Source organism: Acanthopagrus latus, chromosome 14 (assembly GCF_904848185.1).
Source record: "Acanthopagrus latus isolate v.2019 chromosome 14, fAcaLat1.1, whole genome shotgun sequence".
In the NCBI taxonomy this organism is placed as follows: Eukaryota; Metazoa; Chordata; class Actinopteri; order Spariformes; family Sparidae; genus Acanthopagrus; species Acanthopagrus latus.
Genome location: NC_051052.1, coordinates 4,734,040 through 4,760,351, shown reverse-complemented (window position 1 = coordinate 4,760,351; position 26,312 = coordinate 4,734,040). Strand labels below are relative to the sequence as shown.

The following is a 26,312-nucleotide window of genomic DNA, read 5'->3' as shown; positions in this document are numbered from 1 at the left end:
TCTTGCACCAGACTTATGCATGTGTGTATTTGTTATTTATCATAAAAAGAATTGTTTTAATGTGCTGTATGCAGACATATTAGTTGAAAACCATTAGTGTAATGAAACAAAAACAAACAGTCTTTATTCCTGGGCAAATAGTTTCCTGTTAGTGTGTTCTGTAAGCCAGATACAGCAGAAGAAAACCTAGAAGCACAAGTGCCTGTTGTCTACCCAGTAAGAAAGCATGAAAGCTTTTTTTTTTTTTCTGAACCTCGACTCCTGCAGCCCAAAATGAGTATCCATGGCAACTGAATTTACTTCAGCTAGCCCTTGGTCTTGCGTCAGACTGATGACGGTGTATGCCTTCATTTGTTATTTCTTGACCAGAATTTTAAAATCCAGTCATGTTTCTCTTATTTCGAAGGCTGAATCAACAGGACGGAGATCTTTAATGTGGGGTTCAGTAAGTCGTAGGTGATGGTGATGACTCTTGCACTGACGTTATTATTTCTTAACTTAGAAGGAAATTGTAGGAGTTAGCTGTGAAAATTCACAGCTAAGGTGTAAAGGTTGTTCGTGACGATGTCCTTTTTATATTTCGTTTTAGTGTCTCGATGCGGCTCAGTAAACAACAAGCATCATTTCTTGAGGATAATTCTCGTCAGTTCTGTTGGAAGATAATTACATTTGATTGTACCCCAGGTGTGAAGTGCCTCACCTCTGACAAACCAATTTGTTATGTTTATGTAGTCCTAAGTACTCTCTCAAACCCTTGTTTACGCTTCTACCCTTTCCAAATGGGGACCTGACATAATCATTACCGGATTTTTGCTTGAAAAGACACATGGGATGCTAAGAGCACAATACCATGTATCCTAGATTCTCTACAGTGTTGTTATACCTGTGAATCACAACGCTATTGTAATTTGGTTTCCTAGCTAAATAAAACGTGGTTTTAGTACTTCAGTAATTACATTCAAATCTTACCTCAAAAACATAGTATATTAATGCACTTATTGGGGGTAAACCTGAATGACTTAGAAATTCATAGTTTTGTGCCTCAGTTTTGCACCTACTTTTAAACATGTACAAACAAACAATATCCTTTTCTGACCTATAATTACTGTTGATATGTTCTTAATGTTTCACAAGAAGTGAAATCTTTTTTCTCCCGTTTTGCATTGCTCGAGTTTGTGTTTCAGTATATCCTTACTAGATTTTTTTAGGACTCTCAGATATCAGTCAGATGCAATTGGGCTCAAAAATACAGTATCCGTCTGACTGTAACAGAAAAGAATCAAGACATGCTATTTATAGCAAAGAGTTGTGTAATATTAGTTTATGATTCAGACTGCTTTCATAATGCATATAGAGTGTTGTTTGGATTATTTAGTTTAATCTGAGTTTTGTTGCATCATCACATTTGCGTAGACAAACTCTGTGGCCTGGCTGCCAAGTGAGCCTGCGTTTCTTTATGACTCACTGAGAACAAAAATAAACCCAGGAGGTTTTTTTGACGAGGCTTCTGCAATCAGCTTTGAAGCCGCTCTCGCTTTAACCGCCTTTTGCTGACTTGCCGTCCTCTTTCCAGGTAAACAAAGAAGTCTGCCTGTAGTGGAGAGTGACAGAGAGAGGCGGAGAATGAGAATGGTGCAGGGGAGAAGAGTTTTAAGATAAGGAACAAAATAAGGTGAGGACTGAGAAAGAGTTCAAAACAAAGAAATGAAGAGGAGATGAAGAATATATGAATTGATGGGAAGTGAGTTGAGATGGAAAGTGAGGGAGTGCGAGAGTGAGAGAGCAGGTGGGGTCAGCATGGATTTAAGCTCAGCCTCGGGGATTATGCTCCGTCTGACGGGGTTAACAACATGGAGGGGGCTGGACTTATCTGCACCCTCAGCCACTGCCAATCCAGTGTTCCTCCTTCCACCCACACTCTCATTCAGGGATTGGCTGAGCCCCGGGAGGCCTCAGCACTAAGAGGGACAAGGCTTGACAGCAGAGATATGTGCTGTAGATAATGTAGAGTGTGTGGAAGTAAAGGAGGACAGGGCGTAGGTGATGGAGAATATCTCTGCCTTAGGGCCTGAGCTCTGCTCAGATGGCCGAAGGCTTGCATGGACTAACACAACGTGGATCTAAAGCAGGAGAGATTTTGGCATGATTCGGGTGATTAGAGTGGTAACACTTGACCTTGGGGCACACTTGTTTTAACCTTAAGGAAAGCAAGGTACAGTATGAAGTAGTAGCTGACAATAGGGTCGTGCTTGTTCAGCTTGACATCTCAGTTGTTTTAGTTTTACCTGCTCAAATGATCTCTCCCCTGACGATTTCTGATCTGTGCTGTCTTGGGACTTTCTGCATTGTGCTTTCGTATGTGTGCATTGTTTATGTGAGTTTACTCTTGTGAGGACAGAACGAAGATCACACCAACATAACCTTGCTCAACAAAGTTGTCATGTGGACAGAAACAGAATTATTAACTCTTCTTCAAAGAGTCGTAAGAAGCGAGGAGTATAGCAGAAGATGCCTGAAGGCCAGTGTTGAAAAAGCCTCTTTGTTGCAGAGCTAATCCCAAGCTTACAGGGTCTCCTTGTAGCCTTTATCCAAGACTTGATATGTCTGTTTGCATGTGACAGTCTACAGTGTATGTATCACTTCCACTGCATGGTATCAGCTGTATTACAGCCCGTGGGTTACTGTGTCACAGTTTGTCTGCAGTCTAGTCATGTTTTTTTGCCAAGGCAGTTTCTTTGAGCTTCACTGTTCTGTTCGAACTGACCTTTGTGTTTTCATCTGTATTGTTATGATGAAAAAGGTTTTTACTGATACAGGTTGAAGACAACAAAATGTTACCTCAAAAAGATTTGCATTGTTTTCAACCATCACAAACTGTATCAGATGGTATCTCTTTTTAAATGTACTACAGGGATCTTCTTACTGGTTATGAAACGGTCTTGATTTGATATTGATAAATCTATAAGACCAACATAAACAAAAAAGACTATCAGAGAAAAGACCTGTTATTTCTGTGTAGGTATTGTAGTTATTATTAATGCCTGTCATCAGGTTGGATTCCAACTTATTTGGGCTGGATAAGTGTTATAAACCATTTCTGAGTTTACTTTGTCTCACCATTGTAATATTTTATTGAAAGGGGCTGCCAGAACCAACACAAATTAAAAGTCTCCTGGAGTAGCTTTAAGAGAATTCCCTTTTGGCTGTGGAAACACATTACTTATTGAGATAATAGCAAGTCCAGTGGATAGATAAGACATAAGATCTACAAGCATGTTAACAGGAGCAACAAAGCCTTGAGCCAAATTCTAACATCAACATGACCATATGCGCACAGTGACGATGCTAAGATGCAGATGTTTATCAGGTATGATATTTGCCATTTTCACCATATTAATTTTTGCTCAGTAGCATGCTTACATTAGTTAGTTAGCACTTAACATAAAGTACAGCCGAGGCTGATGGGAACGTCATTTATTTGACAGGAATTTGGTCATAAACCAAAGCACTGGATGCATTGAAATTTTGACCTGTTGATTACACTAGAGATAAAGTCAGAAATATTAACCAGGGAAAAATCAAGTTGTTAGAATTCATCCTGATGGGGGAAATGAAATTTTGCACCAGTCAGTAATTGTGGAGACATTATACTCAAATCACCAATGTCAAACTTGAGGTGGCTTCATGGAGGAAAAGCAAGGAAGTCAGAGGATGTAAATCTAGCAATAACTTGTACATATAATGCCTGTGTTGCAGTATTGCTCCGCAGCACAGCTAAAGATCCTTATTCACCCCTGCACCAGCCCTTTTGGCATGGCAGTACTACCTACACCTGACACCAGCTCATCCGATATACACGAGTACTGGAGCAGGTAGATGTGGTGGAGTAATTCCATCTGGCCAGGCGAGCCAAGGATCTGACATTCAAACAATGGTCACATTTGTACGCTTAATGGTTCTGAACTTCACTGTGACAGGAATGCGTTCTAGAGAGGGGTGGATAATGCATGACAATTTGTTAGAAACAAAATGTCAAACAATTATTTGCCAGGAATGCCGAAGGGAAAGCTGTGCAAAAGGCAAAAGACAAGAATGAATAACAGTTTGACACAATGTTTACTGCAGTTGAAAGCTATACTCGACTATGAATTAGCTGCTTTTATTCAGTCAGTGAAGTTGGTGAGGTTAGGATTTGCCAGAGTCAGTACTCATTAACAAAAAACGGTCTTAACTTCCCTGAAAATAACTTGAAAAAATGACCCAGATGATGACTATACTTAGAAAATGTTTCCCAAGTGGTTCTCAAACGCCATTGGACCAGCAGAAATTGAATTTTCCCCTGAAAGCAGGTTAATTAGGCCTGGGATCTGAACCTCCTCATTACCTGTGTTAATTAAAGCACATTTGACTTGGAGGCAGAGCTGCAGATTCATCAGTACTTTTCAGATTCATCAGGTTGCTCAGGGACAGTTGTTATGGAGGGGATTATACTGTTTACCTCTCCAAGCTCTTTGGATAAAATGTCTCAAGGGACTTTTGGTAACACAGTTTGCTGGGATGCCAGTAGAATGCTTTAAGTTCTTTGAAGGACTGAAATAAAAGAGTACATTTGACAGGCCAGCTGAAAGGGAGATGCCAATGGACTGTGGAAGGATCAACAGCAGGCACTGTGCCTCAAAGACTGTGTTTCAAAGATAAGGGCCAATGCCAAGCAATAATATACAGTAACAACTGATGTCCTTTGTATGAACCATCACAAAGACATTAGCTCTCTTTGACAACCTTCAGCTTTCCATTTACCACATGCCATAGGGACTTGCTGCATGCGAAATAACATTTTTAAGGGGAATCTGAATGTATCAGTATATATCAGCTCTTGATTCAGACTCAGCCATGTTTATTCATGAAAATACAGCAGTAATTGCATCATCTGGGATAGCATTTCTAGAAAGCTGTGTCTTAAGCACATCACAGATGCCTGTGAATAAAGCAGTTTATAATCAGAATCACCTGCTCGGCCACAGACACAGCATTTGTTTCAGCCATTTAACTGTAGCGCACGTTTCAATGCAGCTCTCAGTGACTGCCATGCTGGAGCCTTTTCCATGTGATACTCTATGTAAATGTAAAATCTGATTCTGTAAATTTGTAATATGACACATTAAGAAGATTTATTCATTCCATGTAATTGGCTTTCTTGGTTTACATCTGGGGAATACCGTAGGGTCAACTGAGCACTGGTGTGATGTAGTGCTTCCTTCTGTTCTCAGCAGAGTTTTTGTTTCATGGTTGTGTGTGCTTGTGTGTGTAGTCCAATGCATAGCTGGTTACAAGTGTGTTACCTGAGTAATGATGACAAGAGAACAGTGTGATTAGAAAGATGGAGAGCATGTTTATACAGTGTCTTAAAGGGACATTTCATGGCTATTAAAGTGTATATCCACTAACAACTTGGTGTCCATGTAGGCTATTTACACAACAATAGTTTAAGAGCCTTTCATATTGATGGGGGAAATCAGTACTGAGCTTAAACCAGAGTGGAGACAGGAACCAGTGTGTATTGCCTGAGATGTCGCAGTGGTAAACCCACACCACCCCAGCATGGGAAATGATTGTGTCTGCCACACTGTAAGCTTAACATCCTACAAAAATCACTCCGCACTGCAGTGTTACACAGGGCTGGATTCTCATAGCGTTCCATTTTGGATCCCTTACACATTGCTAAAAACTCGTTAATATCAGTGTCCAACAAATTCCTGCTGCAATCTTATATTTTTTCTTGGAAGTAGTAATGTAAAACCCTGATTCCAAAAATGTGTGTGTGAAATGTAAAAAGCGAAAGTACACACTTGTTCACAAACAGCTTTACATAGGGTTCCTGAGCCCTTGTAATAAAATCCTTCATGCAGTAATGTAATTCATGTGGTGAACCTCCAGCAATCCGTGTTTGGGATTGACTGAGCCTTTTGAGGATCACCTGTTACCAGTGAGCCCGTTTGCCTGGGGATTCTTCCAAACAGGTGTTTTTGGTGCTTTCCACAACTTCCCCAGTCTTTTGAAGCCCCTGTCCCAACTCGTTTGGAACCAGCTGCTGCCATTAAAATCAGAATAAGCACATATTTACAAAAATCTATGAGATTGATGACTTAGAATTAAACAATTTTTATACTGCTCTCAATTGAGAATATATTGAAAAGCAATAGCAAAATTATCACGCTCATCACAACTTCTTTGGAATTGGGGTTGTATAAAACACTTTTATAAACCTTGTTATGAGATTGTTTTCTCAATGCCGCTTAGAAAGTCATAATCAAATACTCTGGAAGCCATTAAGCCGAAACGGAAATATTATGCAAAACCTGCTCATTAGAATATCCGGGGAATACAATTCAGCTGCTCTAAATTGTTGAAAGCTAAATTTGAAAGAAAAGGACAGTGAATTCTGATTGGATTGGCAGATGGAATACTGGATTTAGATTCAATAAAATGGGTTAAAAGAACTGGAGTAGTCAGTGGCTTCCTCAGAACAGGCAACACTTTCCCGGTTAGCGACTGGATTGAGTGAGCACCTAGATCAAAATATTATTTGGCAGCTCTGCTTTTTTACTCCCAGTGGCTCTACTGTTGCTACCCTAGCTGGCAGCACTGATACTGGCAGTTGGGCAGCCACACTAGCTAATATCTGGCTGTGATGGACACTAGCTGGAAGGCACTAATATCAGTAGTAGCTCTGTTGTCTGTGGCTCATTAAAATCTATTGAGTCTCCAATATATGCTACAGTGAAGTCATTTTAATGTTTTAAAATGTTGAATTTGTTTTTGTCCAAAATATTTTTTTTTAATTCAGTAGCTGTTCTCAGTGTAAAAGACCCTGATGTCATTAAAGTGACCGGTGAACCTAAATTTGCTCGGAGCAATATTTCAAAAATATGAACAAATATTGTCACGCACATGCCACTTCAATCACTAATCCATTGAAACATAGCTAAAAAAGCAGTGAAGTGTCCCTTTTGAATCTAAAATCATGAATTGATAATGAAGCAAGAGATAGCGCAGAATAGAAAGATGAGATGTGAAAAATAAGGGCTATTTTCAAGCTAAGATGCAGCTCTCCTACCCATCCGGTGGAGCGGGAGTAGGAGGGGCTGAGCTTATTCGTTATTAAGTACTTACAGGCTGCTGCTTTCACACACACTCACAGAGCAGAGAGCGAGAGTGTGTGCGAGGGAGAAAGGGAACAGTCTGCTGAAGGAAGCCTAGAGGAGAGCAGCATACTGAACTGGTTCATGCCTGGTGTCTGAGCTTCTGTGTGTATGTGTGTGTGTGTGTGTGTGTGTGTGTGTGTGTGTGTTTCTGTGTGCACTGGTCGGTTTATTCGCTTGGCTCACTAGCTGCGTGAGACGGATCAGACTCTTTCCAGACCCCCCCTTGCCCTTCCACCCTTGAGTTTTCTTACCACTCCCCCACCCCTGCGTCCCTTCCTCTCACCCGCCGGGGGAGCTCCCGCCGTCCCAATGATGAAGGAGGAGGGCCTCCTGAGTCGTCGCCGTTTCTCTACGTGCGGCGGGACTTCATCACTTCGACCTCCACACCCGGACGGACGCAAACTCATCCGCAATGCCTCCTTCGGGGGCTATAACGAGCTGTCACCCATCTCGCTGCCAGGTGGGTGTGTGACGGTTTGGGGATTTTGTAGATCTCCATGCTTGGAACTGTGGCTAGTTGACCCTGTAGTTTTACCTCGTGATTGACTTGTATGTCTGCAGTAGTGGATTTAAAAAGTGAGAAGTGTTTGGTCTAGTTAGAAGGCGCGTCAGATGCACTGTTGACTGTAAGTAGAGTTGTCATGATCGGGCTGTACTGTCAACTTGTTTGGATTCAGCTGACTTACGTCGGCTCAGCCTTGGCTTTTAGAGAAATGATTCAGACTGAGTTTGGATGAGGTTGGCTGGTATGGCTAAACTATTTCACTGCTATAAAGTTTCTGCAACAAAAAGCACATTGTTCATGTTGCCAGAAAGAAAGGAACTGAAAAAAATTGAATGTATTACTGCCATGACCACAGGCGTTGGGCAACTTTCTCAGTTCTTGCAAATGTATTTATATTGGTGGAAGCAAAGTTTCAAGCCTTTGGGTTGGACTTTCGCATGGCAGCAGTTGAGTGATATCTTGCTAGGAGATGTGCTGTCAAGGAGATGAGCTTCTGAAGGGACCGCTTCACAATCATATATTCTGTTAATGTAAATGCGAGACACTCCCTCCAAGCAAACATGTGGTTTACATAAACTGTGATTTAAGACATCTGCTCCATTTTAACATCCAACATTTGGGTGCTGTGAAGTTTGTTTTCCACTCAGAAAGTGTAAGTTGGCAATCTAGGCTCACTTCCATATTGGAAGTGAAAGCTAACTTTCCCAGCTTGTTAACTTTAGCATCGATTTGCTATTTTAGTTCATCTGAATACAACACCTGCTCAGTCATGGGCAACCATAGTTACACCATCAATTAAGTAGTTCTGACCAAGCAAATTGGTCAAATAGACATTTAGAACATGAAATCAGCATGACAGCACATTGTGCTCATCACTAGAGATATTTACTTAAAGGTGCACTATTTTGACATTTCCCCCCTCTTGAATTCATACTCAGGGGCGGCATATCATTAGAGTTCACCAAGTGCTGCCAGCTGTGCCTGCTGTTGGCTGGTAGCAGTGCACACTGCCAGATTGGGTCAGTGTTTAGCAACTACAGCAGGAGCTTTGGATCAGGAAAAGCCAGGTAACTCCAGTAAATGTCTCTGCAACACAAAACTGAACAGTTGGACATCCCATCTTCAAATCTATAACTTTGTATAATTTCTTATAAACTGCACCTTGTTACCAGATTGTAGAAAAGGAGAGCCCTAGTCTGCATAAGCCATCTACCTATCCTACCAGGTTCCTGATATTGTAACAGCAAAGACTGTCAAAACCTGCTAGGACAGGTAGTCCTGTAACCTTAGCACTTCCATTACCTTGTGATTTAAATCACAACATGAGGGAAGAAATGGAACACTGAACTCAAACGTGGGACAATAAGTAACAGCTAATAGTGTTTCCCTGCTGCTGATCAACTGCCTTTGTGTCAATCAGTCTTGTTTTCTAGTGCCCACACACAATAATATGACACTACTTCCAGTCATTAAGAACAAGGCATATATGCTATGATTCATTAGCTCCGCTATAAGTTAGTTACTTCGTTACGATTAGTTCTACTTTAAGCAAAAAGGGAGGAAATGTCAACATACTGTATCTGTCTCATCAAAATCTAAGTCTTTGAATGATAAATTTTCCTTGCTCATACAGTAGCTGTGAAATGTTTGTTTGTGACTCCTTATTTCTAAGACTCTGTGCTTACATTTGAAGAACAAAATAGTGAACCATTTACAGGCTGGTGCAGTCTTCACAGGTCGGTGCAAACTGATGAATCAAGAAGGCTCAAGCCTCAGCTCAGCCAGCTTGCCATTACTCAGCTTCCAATGATACCTCTGATGAGAGTGCAGTCATAATCCTCATTTTCAGAAGTACACCAAATCCCAGAGAACATTTAGGATTAAATCAGTTTAGTGTTGATTTGTAAAATCCCTACCTCCGCGATTTTCCCTTTGTTTTTGTCCTCCTGCAGAGGGCACAAACCTGTAGGCAGGCAGCTGGCATCCCCTGGGGCTTTGAGAGGGTGGATGTTCTCTGTTCCACCTTCGCAAATGACTGTTTTCATTAATCCATGAAAGGCTGACTGTGCAGAAACACTGCCACACTTTGATGCAGTAATTCAGTCCTGTGCAACCTAGTTCATCAGTCCTCTGCTGTTTGCCACTGAGCAACTCACATAAGTGCCTTGCTATAGGGCATCTTAACAACAGTTGACGAGGGAGGGGAGATCGTTCGTCATTGTCTTTTTTGCTCCTCAGACCTTTCTGGGGGATTCAGGCTGGTGACCTTCTTTCCCCTTTAATCTTGCGGCTCCTCCAGCAAAACAAATAAGTTGAGCCGCGAGACATTGTCTGAGTCATGTTGTTTTTCTCACAGTCACTTTTCAGCCTTGGCTCCATTCATCCTTATTTTATATGCTCCACTACCACGCACAGCCTTTACAGAGACTGCAGGAGACAGCTGGTGCAGGAAGGGTTGCACTTACTTACTTTATGTATCTTTGTTTCCTTTTATTATTAATATTTTCTGTACCTTCTATTGCTCCTTACATCTGTCTCACTGTTTTTGTTTTTTTTTATGTCCGTGTCGGCTCCACAGTGCAGTCTGCTGACATTATGGTGCCTTCTGTTTTGTAGCTTTAACATAACAGGATTTGTATTCTTTGAGGCTGTGTCTCATAGGAAACAGTCTCACATGGATGGCTGATGACTCAGTTTTTGTTTGTCTGCTGGCGATGTGTGTGGTGTCAAAAGCTCTACTTTGTGGTTATGCTTGGCAGCCAGTGATTTGTCTGTAGCCATTTCATTTCCTATCATGGTTTGGGCTGGGTATCTTTTCTGTTTCTGTAACAATATGTAGTTGTTTTCTGTTTCATTGCTAAAATTGAAATTAATCTTCAACCATTCCCATCAATCAATCATTTCATTTTTAATTTTAAGTTTCAGTTAATCTTTTTTTTTTCCAAGCAGCAATGCAAGAATGTACTTGTTCCTGCTTCTCCACTGTTAAGAGTTGTAGCTTTTACCAGTGTTTTTATACCAGTGCAAACAAATTATCTTTGGGTTTTTGACTGACCCACTTCAGCATTGGAATCTTGAGCTGGATTCTGAAATTGGATGGATAGTCTGTCTAAAAAATGGCAGTGATTGAGACGTTTTTGAGGACTTGGTCAAAAGATTTGCAGTAGCACTTTGGGCCACTTGTCAGCAGTCAAGGGAAATCTTGCTGTAGGGTAGTTCAAAAGGCAAGTGCAGTAGTCAAGACAAGATGAAATATGCATGCATAGTCATCACCATCTCCTGTAAAGACACAGTGGGCATGAGTCGAGCAGTGTTCCTCGGCTAGTTTCAACAAGGGAGAGACCAAACAATTTCCATGCTAGTCAAGACTCAAAGATGTAGGGAACAGAATCATAGAAAGACCCACATAATGGAAGGCAGGGTTAAGAGATGAGGAAAAAGAACCGTGACCTTTTTCCACCTTTGAGTTGACGCCAAAGAAATAAAAACTTGTGGTTCACCTGTATGTAGCTGTAGAAAATCTGTTATCCAAATTGGATCCAAATATCAATTTTTTTGTTTACACAGCAGCAACTACTTTGGCTGTTCTAGTGCCTGCATTGTTTTCAGGTAACACACACAAAACTTCATCTTGTCACAACTTGTCAACAGTCAACATTAAGCAATTATGTTTCACCACCAGAAACACACAGGCCTTTTGTCTTGTGGGTTGTTTACATGGTGACCAGGCAACATTTATACAAGTTGATGATGAAATATGTCAGAATATCGATATCTCAGAATATCAATATCTGTATCAAAGAAGCTGTTTGGAAATGTTTGGGTCTCAAACTGTATTTGTTGACGTCCCTGAAATATCAAAAGATGGGATACCGGGTTGGTACCTGCAGTCTTCACAAAAAAAAACAGCATCTGACAGTCCACATAAACATGGCCCCAGTGGATTATAAATAGAGCACCACAACACAACACAGCAGCCATGGTAATACAACCTGTCTGATGCTCCCACTCTCTTCCAGGCACATCCTGTTTGAAATATCATCCCTTCCAAGAGATAATGTGCTTTTGTCTCGTCAAGCTGCCATTGTGTTGACAGAATAAAAAATTACAACCCTTTTAATGTGGATTGGATCACTTCGGCTCAGTTGTTACGTCACATATATGCGATATCCTGCATAATCGCATATAGAAAAAGGTTTGAAGGCCAGGAACAAGGCCTGGAGATTAAAATGATCAAGGGCAAGGGCATGCTGGGACTGGGACTCAGCTGTGCTGCTTGAAACTCAAATTTGAAACCTCTTTGAACTTCTACGATAAACTACAGTACAAATACACTTAATCCCAAAGTATTATCAGATTTTATTACAGTTAAATGTCTGCCTAATCTTCCTTGGACACACCCTTTCACGTTGGCCGGGCTCTTTCTGCTGTATTGTGTGCTGTTGCTTCCTCTGTAGCTAGGGACTCACTCTGAGGGAAATTGATTTTGAAGTTTAAAATGGGGCCTGCATAAAGCTATTAAGAGAGAGGAAAATGCTCTACCCTTACAAATTGAGGTCATGACTTGGCATACTGCATGTTGGAACATTCATTGGAGTCACTGGCCATAAAGATTAAACTAGGTTTTTGATTATCAAGAAGCAGTGCACTACAGTAGCAACGTTTGGCTTAGGTGTGATGATAAGGACCTAAAGGGATATTAAGTGTTTAAAATTATGTTTAAAACTTATAAGCTTCATTTTAAAGGGCAATAACACCAACTTTACCCACAATGAGTTGACCAAGGAGCTTTTTCAAGTCTGAGACAATAAGCAACAACAACTTAAAGAGCAGCGACCTGTTTTCTGATATGCATTCATTTTGTTAACATCAACCACTACTCTGTTTACATGAACCTATACAGTGAACCTACATTACTTGCTATATGTAGAGTCTCAGAGACACCTTGGCGCAGTGCAGACCTGTATCCCAACTATCCCAGCTGCTCTGCAGGGGCTACACTTGAATATTTGACGTTTGAAACAGACTGTTGTCCTTTGTTCCGGATCTATTCACAGTTGAGGGAAAGCATGTCTGTTTTACCTGCTGTTATGGTATAGTGATCTCTCATCCTGCATTCAGTCCGAGCAGCAAAACAAGACAGGCCATCTTTCAGTTTTCATGATTTTTGAGCCAAAATGATAGGCACAGTCCACAGACGCAAACACACTGACAATTTGCTCCTCAAAATTGATGTATTCTGAAGGGTAACTGGGTTTCCAGCTTTTCCCTCAATTTGTTGTTCACTACCCGTTTCCATGGTAGCCGTCACAGATCCTAAAAAAAAATACAGCGGCATCATGTAGACCTCCATTGCTTCTGTATCATGGTTTAAAGGAAAATGTCAGTGTAGTGCTCTTTATAGCTGCATTATTTTATGTGTTTAAATCTCTAATGTTTTCCACTAATATGAGCATAAATAAATGATAATCAGCTTGAAAGAAGAAGGGTTAATCTATGGTGTGCTAAGAATTTGAGACACTAGCAACATCTCCAGAGGGACTGCCCTACCAAAGAGAGATGAGAAGTGGTTTTGAAGTTGTTTTTGTGGCTTGAAAATAAGCTCCTTTTAATGGGAGAAGCAGCTTCAGTGTTGAATTAATCATGACTGGGTTGAGATAAGATGATTTCTGGGGTGGAGGCGTCGAATGTCTAAAATACCACAAAAACTCAGTTTTCAGATGACGTGTGAATACTGACAGCGAGTCATAATTTTGTGTTTCGTCATCTTATGTTGCTGTGTTTTCCCCAGCAGAGGGGCTGGCTCAACCACACCCATACCTCCATCGGGATAAATGGACAACAGTCATTCTCATTTACTTCTTACAGTCGGAATCGTATCAGTGCATTTACTCTTACTACGTTGAGGCATCACATAGTTATCGTAATTGTTGAGACTTGATAGCAGAGACAGTCAGTGAAAGGAAAGCTCATATCCTGTACTGATATCCCTGTGAAAATACCAAATATACATTTAGAGAGGGTTTATGTACATTACTAAAATATGTGATTGTTTTCCCCTTCACTTTCACCTCTGTCATTGTGTGTCCGAGGCATATTGTTGGTGCACTGCTTCAGCTGATCCAGACTGTATTCATTTTGTGAGGCAGAGCATTAATGTGGAAAGACACTCATTGTAGCAGCTCTTCCTCTCTCTCAGTCTCTTTGCTCTCTCTCCTCCTATCTATGATGTCTGATGCAGTGAGATCACTGCGGCTGTAGTCTTTAAAAGCAAATGCCTGAGTCAGGCTGCAGTGGGGCGTGTGTCCTCTACAACTCCAACTACACACTCACACGCACACAAAAACTCAATCCCTGTAATTCATTCACATACAGCAAGGGTTAGATTTAGCCAACTTGCAGGCTGAATGTCGTGACAAGATGTGGTGTAGATTTGTGCATTTAGGCAAAAAAAACATGGGTACTCATGTATATTAAACAGAATAAAGTGATCACATTTAACGCCCATACTGTTAACTACTTATTTTTCTTTGATCCGGTGAAATCTCCCCCCGAGGATGTTTACTGCAGAGGCTTGTTTTATGTTGAAATTCTCATTGATCTTCATTCCTTTGCTTACTTTTGCCTTTTATATATATTGGTAGAATTTCCATTTTAAAGCCAAGTAGTTTGCAGGGTGAGGTTTGAACAGACTGGATACTAGACTGACTCACCAGATGAACACTGCGGGTAAAAGCCTGCCATTGGGTGACTATTTCAGGCGACATTTTCCTCCCTTCTGCTATCTGCGTGGTACTGTTTCCTAAATCCCTGTCTATGAGAAACGGTAACAGCAACCTCTGAGCTGTTTCCCTTAGCCACCCTTACCTGTTTGCTAAAAGTACAAACCTAAACAAGCTAACTGCTGTTAGCTGTTACCTTTTGGGGTTTTTCGCAGAGTCTCCTGTGCAGTTTTTCTGCAGTGTTGCAAAAACTTGACGCATGTTCTCAAGTGCCTTGTCGAGTGCCCTTCGAGTAAAAAAAATGAAGTATAGTACATATATTTACATGTATGCATTTACTTAATACTATGGGTCGACCACTTATTAGACGATAGTTACATTCTATATTCTGCATTTTTTTGATTATCGGAATCGGTGGTTATTCAACCGGATTGCCAATAAAATAAATGAATTAAAAAATGCTATTTTGGCTCTAATGCAACAAGTATAAAGTAACTAAAGTTATTAGATATATGTAGTTGAGTCGTACCTTAAAACTGCACTAAAATGTATGGTTCTTGAGTTCATGGCCTTTGTTTCATCCATCACTTCATTTTAGGGTCACAGTCACTGCATCCTCATGCCAACTGCTAACTAAGACTAGTATGATTGTTTTAAAGAAGACGTCCAGTCCTCGTCTCTACCGGTCCAAATAAACCAGATGGAGCATGTGAGAAGTCTGAGGGACTGGACTTTGACCTTACCCAGACCCATTGGCATCTGTCAGCAGTGTCACCATTATCTCTGTGACAGGTTAACAAAAAAAAAAATCTTTGCCAGCTGATCTTTGCTACTGCAAGTCATTCTGAGAAGCCTTCCCTTTAAAAGTGAAATACATTCAATTATCATAGCTAAAAATGCTTCATATTACTATAAAATGTGTTTCGTAAACAAGAGCTCAATGATAACCTGAAGTAATTCAACGGCCAACAGTCACTTTATTCACAGTGTGAAGAAAAATCCTGCATTTGGAAAAAACAAATTAATCCTACTCTCAGATATCACAGTATACTCAAGCTCTTCAGTATGAAATTCACACCACCGAAACCCTCCCTACCTTGATATTCTGCTGGTTTCACGCACGGATTGCTTCCCTGCTCAGCCTTTGTCCTTAGCAGAGGAAATGCCCCATCAACATTTTCTGTAGCCCATTTCTGAGCCTCAGCCTTGTCTTTAGCAAATTTGCATAATGAAAAAACATTGCTGAAAAGATGTGGGTTTATTAGGATTAAGATTAAACATGAAGTGTACCTCAGACCCAGGTGGATTATTTTAGAAGCAAAATGCTTTGAGTAATGACAGAAAGGTTTAGTTATAGTCCTTCCAAAAAGGGGCATCTGTTGATAAAAGTGACACCCAGAATGACTGAGTGCACGATTTCAAAATGTTAAATGGTAGATGGACTGCAATTGTATTGTGCTTCTTTAGCTTTACTGAGCCTCAAAGTGCTTTACCTGTTCATGCATACATTCACACACTAGTGGCAGACAATGCAAGGCGCCACCTAGCCATCAATAGCCATTTAGCCACTTGGAGATCAGTATCAGTAGCTGTGGATTCCACTCTATCTCATGATATTTTGTGTTAACTGATAAATGAATAGAACTATTTTGTGTGAGTGTGTGTTAACTTTTCGGCTTCATTATTTAATTTTTCATTACATCACCAGCCTGAACCAATGAAGTGTTACGGTATCTCAAATACATTTATTAACTCAGACTGCTTGATTGCAAAACAGAGAGATAACAAGCATGTCATCATTCTTACTACAAAAGATTTCATGCAGTTCCAGGTTACTTCGTCTCAGGTGAATATCTGTTGACTAAATACGTGCATGTAACCCAAAGTTTTCTAAGATACCATCTTGTTGGACAAATAAATCCTAAAACCAAATATAATTACCATTGCCGCTTAAACCATTACTCACATCGCATCTGTCAAAATCTGCCACAATGTAATCCTTTTGCATGTTGTTCAGACCGATTGTTAACGTGGGAGTTTGTTAAAAATCAGCTGTCTGTTACTTAAAGAACGACAGAGCAGATGACGACTTTACTCTGTGCATATATGATTTTTTTTAATTAACTCAGTCTTTGTAATATGATCATCCAGTCCCCCGCCCCGCGCCGTAGAATGAGATTGCGAGAAGAGGTTGATGAGTGGTTTCCATGGCGGGTGATATGCTCTCGAGTTGTTTTCTTGTTGAAGTTGGCATGGAGATGTCCCTGTCAAGTGGGCACAGATGGTCTGGTGGGACATCTAATGTACCGCTGACACTGGATCCACATTGAAACAAAAAGCAGCACTTAGAAGAAAAGAAAGACAATTGCATGCCCCTCGTTTCTCCATCAGTTCGATGGAAAAGCTGTTTCCTTTTTAGTTGTGTTGATAAAGAAATGTATAGAAAACAAGAAGGGTCTTTCAGCTATAATGCTTCCTTTTTTGTACCATTTATACAAGTAGCTGAAGTGTTCTCAAGCCAGATAAACATGTATGATGTTGACTCTTTCCAAAGTAGGACTTTTACAGCAGCTCTGTTGACGCTTTGAACATTATTTTCATTCCCAAGAGGAACTGTTTGGGCAGAAAGTAGTTACGCTGCGATGTAGTTTGTGTTTCGATCCAGAAATGTCTATTTACTAGCTAGTTAAAGAAAATATCCCACCGTGAAGCCCTGACACACTATTGTGCCTTCCATTTTGTTTGCCATCACCATGATTGCTTTCTCCATGTACACATAATAGACTGCCAGGAAGAAAGCTTGTTTGTGGGTTGCTGTTATTGAAAGGCATTACTGTAAATTGAAAAAGCAGGATCGATGAGATGATATGATGAAAACATTTCTAAATAAAATCCCTCCTGTCATACACTATACATCACATTGTTGTTATTAAAACTATAACTGCAGTATGACTAAGTATGCATAAGTATGCAGTAAGAATTCATAAGAAGGATGCCTGCTGTGCTAGCTCAGATGCACAGCTGTTTTTATTAAAGTTGATGGCTGTTCAAATAAGACGTGACTCTATTCCAAATGACAAATATCTCCTTTGGCAATGAAACGCAGCAGTGTTTCCTTCACTCTCATGGCTGAGTAATGACGGCCTGTGGATAACTGGAGCTGGAGACTATAAAATATTTACAGGCTCTCTGCCACCTTTAGACCACCGGTATCATGAACTGCCGGGGTCTCAGTGGGGAATTTGTTGCCCGGGTGACACTAATTGGTTAGAAACTGGCACACTAATGAAGATTAGAAAAAAGCTAAGGTGGAGCTCAAAGAGGAACAGTGAGTGTCTGTCTGCTTAATTTTGTTACGACACACTACGTCTACATTCAACTGCATTAAGACACGTTCATTATTTTCTAGTTTGACATTTACAGAACTATACACAACTACATTCCCATCAGCAACTTCACGGGAACAGTTGGTAATCGAGTCTTTGTTCCTTGGTTTCTTTGTGTCCCATTCGCTTTCCACGTTTGCATTGTCCCAGCCAAACTATGGATTAAAACAAGGGAACCTCCTTTCAACTTCTCTGACCTCAGAGCTCAGTTCAGATCAGGAACTTGGAGCAGGCGCCAGCTTGTTACCAACCAGATCGTATGTCTTGCTCGCTTCCAGACAGTTTGAAGGACAGCCTGCTTCCAATGCGGACAGTAATGTAATGAGATTCCATTCAGCTCATCAAACATTTGGACTTGCAGGCCTTGCAGATATTTTAAAACACATTTGAGATGGCGAGCTGATCTCACCATTGAAAGGGATCACAAAAGCATGAACTACAGCACCAAGTAACACCATTTTTTTCGGTTAATTGGTCAAATCTTCTGCCTATAAGATAAAAGAAAAAAGGGTACTGAATTGTGAATTTAACCAACTGATATATTTCCATAAATGTAATTTCTACTTTGTTTTCCATCAATTTGCTTTTGAACAATACACTGAATTGAAAAAGAGTACGAAAAGGGTACAGAGTGACTACTTTTCTACTAGTGCTCATGTATGTGTAAAATCAAAAAGATAGTCAACCTATTGTTGTTCCTACTGTGCCACAGGTCATAAGATTGAGCGCTGACTGCACAGAGACAGAACCTCTCCAACTAATCATATGAGTTGGTGGATTGCCTCCCATTTAAAATTGGATTATAAATTCCCATCATCCGAGGGGCATGTCTTTGAATTATGTTGCGACTGATTTTAAAAAGTGTTAGAGCTTGTGTTTGAACATCCACTGTTGGTGGATCCAGGGTTTTGAGGGAAACCCTGTAGAACAGAGAATTGATTAAAAGCATGTCATACACTGAGGTGTTTAGTTTAAAGTGCCTGGTCATTGTGGTACCTTAATCCAGTCTTAACATCAAATACAGTTGAACCAAGTCAAAAGTCCCATATTGTTTTCATTTTCAGGTCCAAACTTATTTTGGGTGTGAAAAATGAACACTGTTAGTGCCCTGCTCTTGAAGTCTCCCCTCTTTTCCAACAAATCTGGCAACAATATCAAATTTTTGATGCCTCGAAATATGTGCTGGGACAGTATTTGTAACGCTGCTGAAGTTTGGTTCTCATCTGAGCATTATTTGTGGCTTTTTGATGGCGGTTTATACCCATTTACTGCAATGTATTGTTGTCGTGCGGTCGTTTCTTCTTCCACTTCTGAAACTACATTAGCTAGCGGTCTGCAAACTTTATCTCTCGAGGGTGCGTCTTACTCGGTGTCACGGTGTGTTAGAACATGAATTAAACTTACACCGGAATATCCCTTTAACATAAATGGAAATCTCACTTATAAATAATATGGGATCATCAGAGTGATGATGGAAAGAGCATTTCTTTATGGTGCTGTGTTTTTGTTCCAGGTTTTGAGCGAGGGAAGGAGGACCTCTTGCCGCTGCCTTTGAAAGAGGACTCGCACTCCATATCTAAGAGCAAGGTAAGAAAAACGCTCCACTATTCGATTGGGTGCATGTTGTAATGAGACCAGAGAATATGGGAATTACAGCTTGTCTGTCTTCTATCCTTTTCTCAGTCTCGCCTCAGGCGTGAGATATCCTACATGGAGATGAGTCTCGCATTATATACACTGTACACATCAAACATCCAAAACTCTGTCATCCATTCAAATGAGCTCAGTGTGGAGGAGGCCCGTCTAGTTTATCTGTCGTGGTCCACATCAAATATGTTTCACAGTGTAGACGTGGGTGTCTGAGTCTCCCTCTGAGTCGCAGCAGAGACGCTTTCATCAGACATGAATCCCGTTACATTTTTGTTTTGATTTTGTAAAGTATGAAAACGTGACAGAATGATCAAAAGCTCTTAATCAGCAAGGCTTCCAAAACCAAGACAAGATTTTGGGGAATGCTTATCTGTGGACTTCAGCTGATCTTTAGATTCTGCTATCAAAAACATCCGACATCTGAGAAATGGCTGTGAAGAAGCGGGACTGAGCCTTGGTTTACATCCATCTCCAGAGAAATACGTGCAGTCTGAGCCAAAGGAAACCCTGTGTGGGTTTCTTTAGGATGTGAAAGAGACGATTTTAGCTTTGGTGCTTGTTATCTTGTATCTTCAGGCTAACTCTGCCTGTGGCCGTTTAAGGCCTTAAGTAGCAGTGCTTTAGGATCCCCACACATCACTGTCTGTCTCTACTTTAAATCGCTCCAATTGGCTTGTGAAAGGAGCTGGCACACACCTGTACTGGCATTTATAGGCTTCATTCTGCTAACTGAGCCAAGTTAAGGCTACCAGGGAAGCAAACAAGCTGGGGAGGGAAAAGAAAACAATCACTTAGAGATGCTGTTTCCTGCTGACTCCTTGCAAAAGATAGAATGCAGTGTCCTCATTTCAGTAGACTCTGTTTATTGTACCATTTGCGATGTGTTATTAAGAGGGAACACTTTGTAGTTATTCAGTCATTAAGTGGATGACTTATCCAGAGAAGCTAAACGGAGCGCAGGAATAAAACAAGCCGCTGATTTTTTTTTTTGTGTAGAAAGCTTTGGTTAAAGTCATCACACATGTTTGAGTAGTGTGTATCAGCTCAGTATTTTTTATAAGGACATTAACTTGAGAAATAACAGATGTTCATGTTATGTTTTTTATTTTTTGCTGTTAAAGTCTTTTGTCCTTTGTGTGTTGACAGTCTGAAACAAAGCTGTACAATGGCTCAGACAAAGATGTGTCGGCATCTGGAGGAAAGCTCACCAAAAAGGAGTCCCTCAAGGTAAGAGAGTTTAAATCAGCTTAAATCTTGAAAAAACTTGTCTTGCACTGTCACACAGTGTTACATGCTGAGTTGTTATAAAATACTGTATAAGTTGAACTTCATGTTGTGCACCACAATGCAGGATAGGCAGTAGTCTTGTCTTGATACTAAAATAACGAACTTTGATACAATATCTTGAAAAATATTGATTATAAATACCATTTCCATTACCACCTGGGGAAATACACACAGAATTGACAGCATGTTGATGAAGGTTCTCAGTCATCTAGGTCATGGTAATACGATTTAGTGCGTAGAAGCACTGACAGCATAACATTTAGTGAGATTTTTAAGGAAGATTTTTATGAAAAGATGGATATACCAAGGCTGCTGTCTGGTATTCTTCAGGCCTGATAGCTATATTAGGGATCATTTTAGCTTTAGGAATTACAAATGGCTATAATAAGTGTGTTGTCCAATAACAGGACAGGATTTACCTCTGAGCTAAATTCTCATAGGGAAACAAGTCATTTCACAGGGGTTGTGACACTAAAAAAACTTGTATGTGAGCTTATGTGAAAAACTATTTTTGGGCCAGTGTGCATCAGGTGAAGTTAGACAGTTTGACTACTATGTCAAAGCCAGCATGTTTCCTGGGCGCCTGGTTAGCAACTTTTGTTAGCACTGGACTGTAGCATTGCATGGACATGCTTTTATTCTTTGCCTTTCACTTGTATTTCCAGACAGCACAGCTCCTGTTTTCACGTCAACCAAAACCATTCTCAAAAAAAATGCTCTGCACATGCCATTTGAATGAAATGACAACGTAACAAAATGCAGAGAGTGTGATGAGTTAGGAGAAAATCTGTATGTTCATAGGCATGGTACAATGTGTTCCAAAAGACATATAAAATCCAGCAGATAACTCACTCTGCATTCAAGAGGTACCAGGCAACGCTGAGAAGTGTGATTCCAGTCTCATTATATTGTGCCAAATGTAATTCAGTGAGAAAGAGAGTGCGGAATATTAATATGCACAGTTGTGGAAATTGATGTTCTGAATATTTTCTGTCTGTCTTTGCTCTGTGTAGGTGCAGAAGAAGAACTACAGGGAAGAAAAGAAGAGGGCCACCAAAGAGCTGCTCAGCACCATCACTGATCCCTCGGTTATTGTCATGGCCGACTGGCTGAAGGTGGGAACCTCTTACACCCAATCATTTGGTTGTACAGTGTACTATAATTTTACCTAACTGTCCTTTCAAAAGATAGAAGGTAACTTTATGTGTCTGCTAGTGTTCCTAACAACCACCCACTTAACCCTGCTGTTTGTTTCTTGATAGTATTTTTACTTCCATCTCTTTTATTTGGTTTACTTGTGCCTTTTGTATTCAAGACAATTCAATTCTATAATCTATATAATCTCTTACATTAAACGTTGTAGGAGTTAAAGGTACATTTAAATGGATTGGTTTGATTAAAAAAAAAAAAAGAAGAAGAAGAATGATGACAAAGTATGAGACATGTGTTGGTCTTTTGTTTCAGATTGTTTTAACATTATCCTCCGTCACTTTTATGGAGAATTTGATAGAAAATGTATCCCCAACACATTTTGCGATGCAGATAGTTACTTAATGACATAAATAAACATATCAATTTGTGACATAATCTAGCAACTTCTAGAGACTCTCAAGTAGACTAGCTAGCTAGCTAACTAGCTTCATTTTTAGTTTGAACATTATTGGTAAAACTGTCGCTCTGAACATAAGGTTTGAGAGTTTGATAATAGTAATAATAATAGCTTTATTTATTAAGCACCTTTTAAAAGCAGAGCTTGCAATGTGCTTAAGCAACAGAAAAAGCTGGAAACTCAGACAGACCATTCTGCATAATTAAAGGCAAACAGAAACAAGCCCAGACTAAGAAGAAGTTGCATCAGAGGTCACTTGGGTGAGGTAAAGCCTTTGAATATCTGACATTTACCTGTATATGATTCAGATTCGTGGCACTCTGAAGAGCTGGACCAAGCTGTGGTGTGTGCTGAAACCAGGCGTGCTGCTCATCTATAAAACCCACAAAAACGGCCAGTGGGTTGGAACGGTGCTGCTCAACGCCTGCGAGCTCATCGAGAGGCCCTCTAAGAAGGACGGCTTCTGCTTTAAGCTCTTCCACCCGCTGGAGCAATCCATCTGGGCCGTCAAGGTCAGAATAAACCTTCAGATACAGGATTTACAGCCATCAGTTGTGTTCAGGAGTATTATGAATCATTCAGGGGTCACTTACCAGGTCATACAAATAGGGGATAGGGAAAGGAGAATATACATCAGGGAAAATGTTAGGATGCCAAACATCCCAAAACTTGGCTGCCTCTTCCTCCTCCAAACACTGCTGAGCTTGATATCACATCAACTATATTCTAGCTGGTAAAAGTTCTGACTGAATTCTGAAGTTCATGAAACTATTCAGTAATCTTCGTAATATATGGTACTTTGGTATCAGCCATGTCTTGTTGTTAGCCTGGAAACAACAGTGAGGAATGATGCTAAGCTTTCTTGGAGGCAGGTCCATGAAGCCAGCTAGATGGCTATGGTTATTGGACAATTTATTTCACATGGCTCTTCCGTGGGTGACGTATTATGAACATCATGAACATCAGATGAGGAGCTTGTGCCAAAAAATCTTTCATACAATGTTTCGATAGTGCAAATTTAGAAATTATATGCCATTTTTAGAGTCTGGCTCTAGTCCACAGGGCGTTTCAAGAATTGATGGAAAGGAAAGTTAAAAATGATTAAAAATGATCCTGATTGCAATTAAATAGACTGCAATATTGATTTTTGGGCAGATCTCCCACCCCTATATTATGTCTTGTTTTTGAATATATGAAATACCCAGAGTAAAAACAACAATCTAAAGATTTATGGTGGGCTGAGTGCCATTACCTGTATTTAGTCAGGCACAGTTAGATTCTTGAGCTAATAGTCTCCCACATCAGTCTGTGTAAAACAACAATAATTTCTTCTTTGTTTTTTGCCAGCTGTTTCCCTCTGTTTTTCTAGTCTTTCTGCTAAGCCAGCAGGCTTCTGGCTTCAGCTTCATATTTACCATGCTACAATCTGTTAAACAATTTCCTTTAAATATGCAAGTTATTTGCTTTAAGGAATCATTATTAAGTGTTGATTGCACAATGTAATGGCTGTAGAAAAATGACATGTCTATGTCTTGATTGATTCCCTATAATCCTATAAAATATGCTTTTTTGTCTGTCAGCGTACATGAAATATCCCTGGTAAATGAAGGCTGACTGCCTGAAACCATTTCTCTCTGCCTTCACATCTCCTTTATAGATTACATAAATTAATAAACATATTCTGGCCTCTGTTGTTGATATCCTGAGGAAAACAGAAGCGATCCAGTTGTCTGCTACAGTGTGCCAACATTAATACGACTTAGAAAGAAACGCTAGGGGAGGAAAGGTTTTCTGATTCCACTTAAAATCATTAAATAACATTTTTATATTGACCCTGAAAAGGTCTCTGACCCTATAGTCCCATTATTTTTCAGAACAGATTGATAATAGAGAAGGAGAATAGTGTCAGAGGTTTGTTATGCAGACAGACACATTTGAATGATGCATGCTTTTCATTCCAGTGCTGAACAAAACGAACAACATAATCAAGGGGAAAAGGATCATCCTTTGTTCCCTGCAGTAAAAGCAGATAAATAAACAGATGTGGACGTTAACTGTATAATTAAGAGTTCAGTCTGCTTGATTTAGGCCATTTTCATGTTTGGCAGAGCACATTTTCCATTTGTTCCTGTGTTTTCAGCTCTGTACAGTCGTCCACTCGAACTGTGATTTGGTATTCATCACTGACCTCGCATTTCAAGTGTTTTCCCTCATGTTTGCGTCATGAATCGCAATTAGCGGTCCGTGTTTTAGATCACAGTGTTCCTGCTCTCGCTGTCATCCTCTTCACCATTGAAAACACTTCACTCAATCAGCTTCTGTCCCCTCTGAGCCCCTCTCATGGCTTGTTTGCATAACGGCATACTCGAGAGTCTAGATTTCCTCTATTTGCACACTAAATGATTCAAGACTGGGAGGAAATGCTGAGGCTATAACAAGGAAACCACCGAGGAGCTCAAAAAAATGCCTCAAGTGGAAAAGATCAGAATGATTGATGGATCAATGAAGACACTGACTCAAAAAGAAAAACACTGGATGTGTGACGTGTATTCCCCCCCTTTTTTATTTCTTGATGTCATCAGGGTCCTAAAGGAGAGGCAGTTGGCTCCATCACTCAGCCATTACCCAGCAGCCACCTCATCTTCCGTGCTGCCTCTGAATCTGACGGTAAGAGACAGGCTGTCAGTCACACTTCAGCTATTCTGGTCAGTAGCAACACAGAGTGAGGAAGAAGAATTCAGCCTCATAAGTGTGAGAGAAATTCTCGAATGTCCCCTTCTTATTTTGATATATTGATTTTACATGTGAAACTTAATATTGACACAACATTATTGTACATGTAAAGTGAATTCATATTGTCGGTGTGCTTCCAACATGAGTTCAGTCTTGTGATACCAATGTGGTTGCAGAGTGTGAATGGATGTATTCATGTGCTGCGTGTGGGTTAATGTGCAGGGAAAACATACACAAAGGAACTTAGGTAAGGAGTTCATCTGGAAGGGGGTTGGTGAAGTGTTCAGACCTTAGGTTTACATGTGACACACAACAAGTGTATCATGAGATGGAGGGGGAGATGTGTTTTGAGGGAGATTATATGTACTCTTGTGACTATTACAATTGACGGTATTGTTCCTAATTATTATAATATCTGAGGAAATACTGCCTTTCCTTTGTCAACATCTATGCTCCGTCGGTGTGTAATTCTTGCTTGCAAGCAATAAAGAACATCAAGAAGAAATATTGTGTCGGAGCTTGGTGTTTGACCAGTTCTCATCTGCACTAGACAAGTGACTGATTTACAGTTGCCAAGACATAAGCAACGTCAGTCTTGGTTTAAAACTACAATCCTACAATTCAGACCAATTCAATATTTTGATATAGGCATGTCTGAGCAACCTAATCTATCGTACAGCTGTTGTAGTAGTTGTCAGTATAGATGGAAAAATACCAGATACTCATATAGGCATCAAAAAGCTGCAGTAATATGTTTGTGTCTAGAAAAAAGTCCCAAGAACTGCATGTATCATCATTCCACAGAATTCTCTTCACAGTGATCTGAGTGAACTCGTGAATAGTTTTAGGCACATCCCACTTGTTCCATGCCTCTGTCCATGGTGCTGAAACATTCAATCCAGTCCCCTCCCTCTCAGAGTCTCTTTCTGTGGTGCTGGAATCATCGATCAGTGTCCAAAATCTCTTTTTGTTTTCTAGTGTAGTGCAAAATATTTACTTTCAAAAACTTCTATTTCTGTGTATAAATTGTGTAAAATATACACAGCAAGTATATAGCCCTTAAAAGCATCAACACCCCCGTTTAGCAAACATGCTTACATTTCTAAATAAGATTCAGCCCTCTCCGGTTTTCATTCAGTTACAACATAGCATGCTCTCTGTAATGCTGTAGATATCAGAATGACAGTGATTCTGAAATATTTTGCTCCTCTGGAA

General features: G+C 40.2%; 1 protein-coding gene across 9 annotated transcripts in view; it reads left to right on the top strand.

Moving 5' to 3' along the window:
• Positions 1-26,312, top strand: part of osbpl8 (oxysterol binding protein-like 8) — a 90,262-nt gene that overhangs the window by 50,448 nt on the left and 13,502 nt on the right. For 6 of the 9 annotated variants that reach the window (XM_037121540.1, XM_037121537.1, XM_037121535.1 and 3 more), the window contains 5 exons: positions 19,332-19,405; positions 20,615-20,695; positions 21,769-21,870; positions 22,673-22,876; positions 24,947-25,031. In XM_037121540.1, the coding sequence (XP_036977435.1) occupies positions 19,332-19,405; positions 20,615-20,695; positions 21,769-21,870; positions 22,673-22,876; positions 24,947-25,031 (546 nt within the window). Of the gene's footprint in view, positions 1-1,573; positions 1,673-7,236; positions 7,666-19,331; positions 19,406-20,614; positions 20,696-21,768; positions 21,871-22,672; positions 22,877-24,946; positions 25,032-26,312 lie in introns of those variants that run through there. The other 3 variants (XM_037121543.1, XM_037121538.1, XM_037121542.1) reach the window with 3 other exon arrangements.